General features: G+C 41.3%; 1 protein-coding gene across 2 annotated transcripts; it reads right to left on the bottom strand.

Moving 5' to 3' along the window:
* Positions 1-2,377: 2,377 nt before the first annotated feature.
* On the bottom strand, positions 2,378-10,157 carry FAM162B (family with sequence similarity 162 member B). 2 transcript variants are annotated; one of them, XM_045499379.1, is made up of 4 exons: positions 9,751-10,157; positions 9,473-9,581; positions 5,774-5,882; positions 2,378-2,547 (listed from the first exon to the last, which is right to left on the bottom strand). In XM_045499379.1, exons 1-4 carry the CDS (start codon positions 9,914-9,916, stop codon positions 2,449-2,451), a joined length of 483 nt encoding a protein of 160 aa, XP_045355335.1. In that variant the 5' UTR covers positions 9,917-10,157; the 3' UTR covers positions 2,378-2,448. The 2 variants fall into 2 exon arrangements, with proteins under 2 accessions (XP_045355335.1, XP_045355334.1); XM_045499378.1 differs by having other exon boundaries at positions 9,473-9,584; positions 9,751-10,150.
* Positions 10,158-10,954: the final 797 nt, after the last annotated feature.

The raw sequence follows: 10,954 nt of genomic DNA on the forward strand, positions 1-10,954 counted from the left end.
GAGATCATGACCTGAGCTGAAATCAAGAGTTGGATGCTTAACTGACTGAGCTACCCAGGCACCCCAATCCTTCCATTTTTTAATGTAAAAATACATTTACATATTTCCTCCCTTTATTAAACAATAGCATTGCACACATGCTTTTCTCTAATGCACTTTTTTCACTCAAGTATATTCTGTAGCTCATGACATAGCAGAATACAGAGCTCTTCATGCTCTACTGTACCAGCATAGTACTCCATTGTGTGGACATACCATTATTTGTTCAATTAACCCCTTAGACATTTAAATTGTTTTCAGTCTTTGCCACTGTAAAGAGTGTGGCAATGAATAACACTGTAAATTTCTAGTTCAATAAATATATATGCAATGTTGCTAGATATTGTCATATTTCCCTTGTGAGGACTTCCTTTCTCACTACCTTGGAAACATAGGATGTTGTTCAAGTCACTTTTCTTAAAAGCAGCTTTATTGTGGTATAATTTCTATACCGTAAAATTCACCCATTTAAGTGTAAGGTTGCGTTTTCATAAATTTACACAGTTGTGCATTACTACAATCGGTTTTAGAACACTTTTATCACCTCAAAAGCTTCTGTTGTGTCCTATTTTAGCCAAATATTTGGTATGGGTTTATTGGTGGGTGGGCATAACACAGATGGCCTGAATTCTGACCCCAAATACATATGATAAACTTTTGGTTAGTTTTTTTTTTTTTTTTAAGTTTTATTAATTTTGAGAGGGGCAAAGACGGTACATGTGGGGGAGGTGCAGAGAGAGAGATTGAGAGAGAGAGAGAGAGAGAGAGAGATTCCCAAGCAGGCTCCATGCTGCCAGCACAGAGCCCAATGCAGGGTCTGAACTTACGAAATGGAGAGATCATGACTTGAGCCAAAATCAAGAGTTGGACACTTAACTGCCTGAGCCACCCAGGTTCCCCTTGGTCAGATATTCTTTAAGGACTTTTTTTCCTACTTTTCATTTAGATCTAAAGATAATACATAAGTTTCTCTCCTCTCTCTCATTTTCTCTTCTCCTCTCTTGGAGGCACTGTGATAGTTGATTTTATGTGTCAATTTGAGTAGGTTAAAGTATCTAATTATCTAATTAAACACTCATCTAAATGTTGCCGCGAAGGTATTCTGGAGAGGGGGTTAACATCTATAGCCAGTTGACTTTAAGTAAAGAAGATATCTTCAGTAGTCTGACTGGGCCTCATCCAATCAGTTGAAAGAACCGCAGAGCATAACTGAAGTCTCCTGAGGAAGAAAAAACTACTTTTGGACTGTAGCCTCAGTTCCTGCCAGAGAGCTCCCAGCCTGTTGGTCTGCTCTACGAATTTCTGATTTGCTAGTGCCACAAACCTGTAAGCCAATCCTTTAAATAAATCTCTCTCTCTCCCTCTGTGTGTGTGTATATATGTATGTATACACACACACACACACACACATAGACATAATATGCAGTAAATGAAATTATACTGTTTCAACTACCTAAGTTTATGACTAAAAATTATTGATTCCAAATGAAAATTATGTGAGGAGGAGATATATAATTTTAGAGTTGTTTTAGAGCTTACTCAAACAACTTTGAAGGCCATTGATTGACACGCAATTTTTCTTCTTTAATGTCTTTGTCTCTTTAAATTACTTATACAATTACTGTTTTAGTATTTTTGTCATTTTAGAATAGATTTTGAAATTAATAGTTCTTAGTTTATAAAACTTTTCAAACTTATTTTATCTAATTGCGGGGAATAATGTGAAAAGATTAACCAGAGGTATTATCCAATTACCAAATAGAGTGGAACTTTGGTTGAAAATTCGCTTAGATTTCCAAAGAACCCTTAGTGAGCAACATACAGAGTGCTCAGTTTAGGCTTATCTATGATGGCCAAAGACTGGACCAAATATCCAGATAAACTATGGCATATTCATACAATGGAAAACTATAACAAAATGAAAATGAATAAACTCATGGTACACAAAATTTTTGGATTGATCTCACAACATAATGTTGAATATCAGGATCCACCTTCACAAGTGCATATTGTGTAATTCTACTTATATAAAGTTCAAAACCAAGCAAAACTAATCTATGGTGATAAAACTCACAACAATGGTTACCTTGGGAGGGTGATGACTGACAGGGGGGCAGAAAGGAGGTTTCTGGGGTACTACTTGTGTTCTGCATCCTGACCTGGGCAGTGATTATGCAGATGTGTCCATTATGTAAATATATATCAGACTGTATACACTTTTGTGCACTTTTCTGAATATAGTTATACTTCAATACAAATTTTCCTAAAGAGTAAAAATAAAAAAGACTTTGTGCTTCTTTGCACCAAATAAAACCATGGCAATTATCTTCTTAAATATTGTTTTATCTATCTTTTATTGTTTTTGATAATAGCAATGATATTCTGATCAACACTTTGTCACTTCGAGTTTCATTTAGCCTTAGCCTGTTCAGCCAATGCAGCTTCTTTACGCCACTTAGCTTTCTTTGCCAGATTCCAACTTGTTAAGGACTCGTGTCGTTCTGCAGCCTAAAAAATACACAACAACAAGAAAAATTAAATAAATAAGTAAATAAATAACAAAGCAATGTGACTCTCTGGAAAAATTTGTGTTTTAGATGGACATACACAGGAGATACTACTCTGTGAAAAGAAGAGTGACTTAAAACGTCTGTCACAAATAGTATCCAAGAGGGGCGCCTGGGTGGCGCAGTCAGTTAAGTGTCCGACTTCAGCCAGGTCACGATCTCACGGTCCGTGAGTTCGAGCCCCGCGTCAGGCTCTGGGCTGATGGCTCAGAGCCTGGAGCCTGTTTCCGATTCTGTGTCTCCCTCTCTCTCTGCCCCTCCCCCGTTCATGCTCTGTCTCTCTCTGTCCCAAAAATAAATAAACGTTGAAAAAAAAATTTTTTAATAAAAAAAAAAATAGTATCCAAGAAAAATTATCCTCTGGTATAGAAAAAAAAATTATTTAAGTTGCTGGACTTCTACTCAACAGGACAGCTGATGTCAGAAATCTGCCCTGACCCTCTCTTGGCACACAAAGACATATTTTGGGGCAAAAAATAACAAAAATACTTTCAAATGCTTACACTCAAAAATCAATAAAGGTAAATCCTCAGGTACCAGGAATGGAAAAAACTAAAAAGGCATGAACTGGTGGGAAATAAGAAGGATTGAAGCCAGGATGGGAAGGAATGGTTTCAGGAAGGGGACATTAGGGAAAAATATTGGTTTTAACAGCTGTGAGCTGGAAGTTTAATCTCTACACCAACAGGTGAGTCTAGAGTTTGGATCTGGAGTTGGAAGTATCAGGTACACCAATGAAGTGACTAAAATTCCTCTCACTAGCCCAAGGAACTAGCAAGGAAACTAAGCATTTATCTGGGGCAGCGGTGGAGGTGGGGGGGGAGGGGGGTGGGCGGGGATCACCTGTGAAAAGAAAAGCTGATCAGCATCATAATTAGGAGGCAAGAACTCTAGCTAGAAAATAGATCTGAGAAAATAATCCAAGTGCAGTACAGAGACACAGAAAACAAAAAAGTAGAAAAGATGGTTAAGAGACTTGGAGAATAGAATTAGAAGTTCCAACACACATTCATGATAGGTAGAGAGAATAGACAGAATGGGTGAAGGGTCCGTATTTGAAGTTATAACAGCTTAGACTTTTTCAGAATTGAGGCCAGCTATAGGTCCTCAGCCTGAAGAGCACACGAAGTCCTTAGCAGAATAATAAAAAAAAAAAAAATAGACATTGATGAATGCCTAACTTGCACCTCACATTTAATATATCCAAAGTACAGGACTTGGTGTATTTTGACTGTTGTGCCTACCAGTTCTTTCGGCAGCCATCACCCATCTCCAGCGGCACCATCCACCTAGTTGCTCAAGTCAAAAACCCAGGCTTTTTGACTTCTTTCTTCCCTTTTCTTGTCTTTTCCCATATCAAATTTACCACAAAGTTCTATCCTTCCTACTCCCACAAATATTATTTCAAATTGCTAACCTTTTCTTCACCTCCAACTATCACAATCTCAGTTAAGATATATGCATTAGTTATTTAATCAGATCAGGGTGATAGGATAGATGGTGAGGAGTGGTCCAATGGCAGGTATATTTTATTTTTAATTTTTTTAATGTTTATTTTTGAGAGAGAGAGAGAGACAGGGCATGAGCTGAGGAGGGGCAGAGAGAGAGGGAGACACAACTCCAAAGCGGGCTCCAGTCTCTGAGCTATCAGCACAGAGCCCGATGCAGAGCTGGAACTCATGAACCATGAGATCATGACCTGAGCTGAAGTCGGATGCTTAACCAACTGAGCGCCTCCGGTAGCTATATTTTAAAGTGGAATCAACAAGATTGCTGATGTATAATGGCTTATTCATGAGCAGCTAGAAAGATGACAAAATAGTGAGCACCTGGGCAAGGCCATTTTGGAGGGGGTGGTCACAGAAGGTCTCTGATGAGAATGGGAATAAGCTAGCTATGGCAAGGCCAGGGGAAGGAAGGAAAGCCTAGTGAAGAGAAAGGGCTTGGTATATTAAAAAAATAGAAACGAACTACTGTAGATGGGGCATAACAAAGAGAAGACATTATGAAACAAGGAGGGTCCAGACAGTATCAGCCTCCAGTCTGTCATGAAGGAGCTAGAGAATCATCAACTTGGTGGACAGTCATTTTATCTACAGTAGGTTATAAAGAAGAGATGACCAAATTTCTTCATTTCCGTGTTTGAATACTTAAGAAATATTTAAGAAATTTGCCATTTGATGAGAATAATTTCAAAGCACAAGTTCTCTGCCAAGCTAATAGAAATGAAAGGATATGTATATAACATCAGTAAGCTAACAGTCCTCAGGCCCTATGTGAATTACTGGGCTCAGATACTCTCAAAAACCTGAAAAGTAATGATAGGCAGAATCACAGGAATAGGCACAATGGTAATTGGCTACACACTCCCAGAGAGTGAAGAAGTATAGATCGAAGCAAACTCTTCCGTGTGACAAAGTTGTCAAAATCTAGTTCCAACTCTGGCGGCACTATTAGAACACGGTTCATGATCAAAGAAGTTGCAGTCATGCTCTAGTGCATTCAGTTGCAAATGCCCAGTGAAGAGCGACTCTGATAAACTAGAGTGTGTTCAGAGAGCTCAAAATAGAGAAATTAAGACTGGAGAAGAGAAGACTCATGGGGATGTGTTAGTTGTCTCCCAGTATTGTGGGGCTGCTCTTCATGGTAAAAAGTGCTCAGCAGATGGATTTGGGGAAGCAAGAATCAAAATTAGAGAGCAGTCAGCTCTTAATTTCTCTCTAGAAACCACATACTGAAGACGGCAAAGAGAGGGCTCACATACAGGATACCGACAAGCCGGCCTTGAACACTTCCAACGTTTGCATTTCCATTTCAAGATTTTATGCGATAGCTATGATTGAGTTCATGACTTAAGGAATGATCTAGTCTGGATAACTTTCATGCGGCAAACTTCTTGTGCAGATTTTAGCCAGGCTATTAACTGTCCTGTTTTTGTTTTTATCTTTTAATTGGAAACGAGCTTTTGTTCCTCCTACCCGTGTATTTTGCATTCATGGACTCAAAAAATTTGTTTCCTGTAGAATAGATATATATGGGCAGCTCAAGGTGTCTAAGATGCAATCGTGCTTACATTAAAAGCACAGCAATAATCCCCAAACTGAGAACAAAGCTCATAATATTGCTTAAAATTCACTAGTCCAGCTTTATTTTAAAGAGATACTCACCCTTTTGGCAGATGCTATCACTGCAAAACAGGCGATAATTGTGAGTCCAATCATTATGTAACAAGCTTTCACCCGAGCTTTGTTTCTTGCAGCATCTATCATTTCTGGCCTAAACCAAGATGTGCATTCTGTTAATCATATTGAAATAATATTATTTTCTGACTGACATGATAGACGATCATTTGTTATGTAAATGTTCCAAAGATGTCTCTGAATGCAAACTGCAGATGTGGAAGACATCCAAATGCTAGCCCATTATGTTACCAATTTCAAATTAACAGGTATATTTCCATCTTAATTAATGTTAGTCACCATGAAACCACAGTGTAGTATATTTAGTTTCTTTTCTTTTATAATGTTTTTTTAACGTTTATTTTTATTTATTTTGAGGGAAAGATAGAGAGTGAGCAGGGAGGGGCAGAGAGAGAGAGGGAGACAGAATCCCATGTAGGCTCCACATTGTCAGTGCAGAGCCCGATGTAGGGCTCTAACCCATGAACCGTGAGATCATGACCTGAGCCAAAATCAAGAGTCAGATGCTGAACTGACTGATCCACCCAGTCTCCCCAGTGTATTTAGTTTCTAATTGCTCAAAATATAACTACTAGAGATTATGGCCTGACTCCCTATCTTTTTTTTTTTTTTTTTTTCCACAGATCAGGGTAAAGGTAAGAATTTAACCTTATACATGTCTCGAATGACTTGTGTTCATTCGACCCCTCTGTTATTAAGGGGGCTTCATTTTTAGTTTTAAACAGGTGTTTTTTAAAACTCATTTTCAGGGCGCCTGGGTGGCTCAGTTGGTTGAGCGTCCGACTTCGCTCAGGTCACGATCTCACGGTCCGTGAGTTCGAGCCCGGCATCAGGCTCTGTGCTGACAACTCAGAGCCTGGAGCCTGCTTCAGATTCTGTGTCTCCCTCTCTCTCTGGCCCTCCCCCCATTCATGCTCTATCTCTCTCTGTCTCAAAAATAAATAAATGTTAAAAAAAAAATTTAAAACTCATTTTCATCATTTTGCTTCCTCTCTAGCCTCCAGATCTCATCTTGCCCCCTCCCATCCTATCCTGATTAAAGAGACTATTACACATTTTGTGAAGATGATTATTAAAGGAAAGGTGTTTCCTTCGTGGCTTTTGCATGAAGTTTTCAAAAGAAGTGATCAAAATTACAAAGGTTTGTTGAAGAAAAAGATAAACCATCTTCTTTTTCTTATTATTATTCTGAAATTTTAAATACTTACTTGAATACTAGGTAGTCTTATTAATAAAGTTATAGGCAAGTTGTTTAAGATTTTAGCAGTGCTATTTAACAAAGCAGTGTTATGAAAGTAATCATGCCTGTGGGCTTTTTATACTGAAATAAACTTTAACATTTTGGAATAATATGAAGCGGAAGTTTACAGATATACATAATTAAAGAATGATTCTTGAGAATGTGTTCAGCAGTATTCTTTAATATCTAATGTCAAGTTTAAATAGAATGTAGTTGCACTGAAAACAAAATTTAGAAAGACAGGTTGCAATTTTGCTTACAAATGAAAAGTTTTCTTTTAACTTTTCCACCATTTTAAAGAGCACAGAAAACCAATATCTAACTCTTTTCCTTAGATTTTCGACAGATTAATGTACGTTTTAAGATGTTAGTTGTAAACGGGTGAACATATGAAAACATTATTAGATTATATTTGTTGCTGACTTTTGTTCCAGATGGAACCTAAAAGATATGATCTTTTTTACCCATCCATCTGGCTTTGATCTGCTATACCAAATTAGTTTAGCTCTGAAAAAAGAAGAAAAACACAGTTATTAAATATCATTAGGGTATGGTATGATGATTATAGTTCATTATTATTATATGCCCATTAATTAATTATATGCCCATTAAGAGCATGCACAGTGAAAGCTGTTTACATTGTAAGTCTAACAGTTTAGGAGGCACAGCCCTCCTAAAACAGCAGTGCCTTGAAATATATATATATATATATATATATATATATATATATATATATAACAGCAAAATGAAAAATATTCAAGCACTTTCATGTTTCTGACCCCAAACTACAATTCCTTTCTTAGGCATCTTATTCAAAGTTAAATTCTCCTGTTTATAACAAGTCTTTTGAGTATGATCCTGGGGCAATTAAATTATTTCTGTAAAATGGGTCTCTTCACACGTAGAGCTATATTAATGCAATACTGGGTCTACTGTGTTTTGACGAGCATTAGTTTGCACTACTGCAAGTTCTTTACATTTTTTTTCTTTTTTTAGTTACCAGTTTATTTGTTTCTATTTACTATTGAAGTATTGATTACTCTGTTGTAGCACTAAAACCCAAAATTCCAAAAAATCAAGCATGGTGTTTTAGCTTCTCTGAGGATAATTTCGGCTTTGGGCTAAGTCTGTAGTTTGGAGTCTATAGATTTCAAGGAAAACAATATTTTTTTATAATATTAAGAAATGTCTCTGTGGTTGAATAAATGCTAAATACAGTTTTCAAATTCTGCGTTATTTTCAAATTCCATGTCTATTCCTCATTGAATAATTTGATCTAAGAAAGTGACAAAATGTTTGAGAATTCATTACTGACTGAACACTTCGCATCACATGTTTTTTTTTCCCATTTATTTGAGATGCTTTTGATAACTAGTAAATAAAAAGTAATAAAAGTGTAGACAAGTACAGCTGAAACTTACATAACATGTGTTAACTTACTTCAATTAACAAAACAGAAATTTAAATTTAAAAAAGTGTAGTCGATATGAGCAGAACAAGATATAGGCCCAGTTTCCATTTTCCATTCTAATAGGCATTGCTTACATTATGTAAATATAATATACAGGACATCTGAAATCCTTATTTGATATTACAGTTCTAGTCTCCCCATTAAAAAAAAAAAAAGATCAGCTTAAAAGGTAATAGATTGATTTTATCCTTCCTTCCTCCCCTTTTTTATCTGCTCCCTTGTGAAAACTCTGGAAAGTAACTTGGGCTTGCATGCACTGAAACTGTAGAAAGACGGTTTTTACAGGTTAACTTTACCCTTGGGGTGAAACTGTCAGCTTGAGTTTTATCATTTAAGCGAACCACTATCTTGGGTTTGGGATGGTGAAGAGGCCAGCGATGCTGGTGTCCCAGAGTACTAGCCCGGGTAAACCCGGCGCTCCGTGGGCTGCAGAGCCCTGTATAGCAGGTGTCTCCCGCCCCGAGATAGGAGGTCCTATAGATGGGGCTTCCTCCCAGAGACTCTCCAGTCCTCCCGGGAGCCATGATCCTTCCTTGGGTGGAGCAGGGATCTGTTCCGCCGGCAGAATTCCTCTCCCTCTATGGGGACCCCTCAGGAACCCGGGGACGCACTGGCGGACCATGTCTTCCGTGTGGCCTAAGTGCTTCGCTGCCTTGCGACTAGGAGCTCGCTGGGAGCGGGTATCTGGGCGACGCTGCGAGTGCCCACTGAACTTCTGGGTTTTCACTCAACTTCAGCAATCTCCCTGTAAGCTTATGTGCCCACTGTCCAGTCAAGGAACTTGACATTTAACCTCACTACGGGGAGGCTGGGGAGGCACATTCCTTAAGGGGGTAGATGTTGTGGACCAGCGCGGCCTCCTCCGCTCCCAGGAGAGCCCAGGTCCGGAGGTGGATGGACCCCGCACCCCTTACAGGCGCAAAACACCAGGCGGCGCGGCACAGGCCACACTTACGGGATCCGAGGCGGGATGTCCTCCATCGTTTTGAAACGTCCGGTCCACAGCAGGATTTTCTTGTCGAATTGCGAAGGCTTGTACTCGGCGGGGACCCGGTGCACCTTCCCTGCTGCGAAAGCGACAGGGGTGGACGGAGGGACCGACAGACCGACGGCACAGTGGCTCAGTGCGCACCCACACCTCCACCTCCCTCCCTCACCCCAGCCCCGGCTCCACGCCGGCCGCTCCGCATCCCCTCCCTCCCAGGTCGTTCCCAGTCAGGACTCCCCCCGGACCTTGGGGCCCAGAGCCGCTGGGGGCACGGCTGCTACAGTAGCGGGGCAGACCCGGAGGCCGCGGAGGCGCGAGGGCCCGCCACGCGGCTTCTCCGTGCGCTCCTGGGGCGCAACGGAAGATGCGCCCCAGGCCGAGGCGCAGGGGGCCCCTGACAGCCGCGAGCATGTTGCGCCCCTTCCCGCGCTCCCAGCCGCCGGCGGAGGACTGCTCAGTTCCCCGGCCCGGCCCGCCCCGCCCCGCGGCGCTCCCAGGGGAGACCCCGGGGCGCAGCTGCAGCCTGTGGCACGCGCACACCCGCTCCCGCTCTCCGCCCCCCGGCCGGCGACCTCGGACCGGGGTGCCACGGCCCTGGGGGGGCCGATTCCCTCCCGGGCGGGGCCCCGGGGGAGGCCTGCCTCTGCTGGAAAACTCTCGAAGCAGATTCACCACCTCCTGAGACTGCTGCCTGCAGCTGGTTTTAAAGGCATTTCTTCGTACCGAGTAGAAACGCGTTGCCATCAGGCTTTCACCCTTTGGTTCCACTGGTTGGCGCCAAGAGAATCGATCTAAACCCTCTCCTCCGGGAAGAACCAACAGTCCTTCAAGGGCAGGACACGCCAGATGGTTTCCAAGAAAGTGTGGGGACGTTCAACACACTTCTGAATTCCGTGAAGAGAGATTTTGAAGATGGCTCTTCACCCCACACTCCACTCCCAGACTTTTCCTCTTTTCTACGCGGAACAGCCTCAGTTGCTAACAATTTGTTTTTCTCTATCCATTTCTTCCTAAGACCACAGATTCTCCAAATGTTCTTCAAAATGAGCCTTTCTTCTACCCTCCACCATCTTCCCTCTGCAAAAAGGGGGGAGAATCTGCTGTTCTCTGGCATCTGACGGGAAACAGGGACTCAGAAAAAGCGCTTTTAGGAAAGCTGTCTACGCTGAAGGAATTTACTTATTCCGTTTACTCATCTTCCAGGAGCAACAGACCCCAGCCAGGGGAGAGTGATCTTCAGGACCCAGCACCAGGCCCAGCTCACCCTCATCCTGGTTCCACAGACAGACACTTTGAGTTGCATCTCCAGATCTTTCTTTTCTTCCTAACCAGACTGTCAGGCTCTTGAAGACAAGATCTCTGCAACTCCATGTGTCTTTCACTTAACAAACAATGTTTAACAAAAGATTCCTACCTCTGTACAGAAGTATGCATTTAAAGGGGTGGGCT

The sequence above is a fragment of the Leopardus geoffroyi genome, chromosome B2 (assembly GCF_018350155.1).
Source record: "Leopardus geoffroyi isolate Oge1 chromosome B2, O.geoffroyi_Oge1_pat1.0, whole genome shotgun sequence".
In the NCBI taxonomy this organism is placed as follows: domain Eukaryota; kingdom Metazoa; phylum Chordata; class Mammalia; order Carnivora; family Felidae; genus Leopardus; species Leopardus geoffroyi.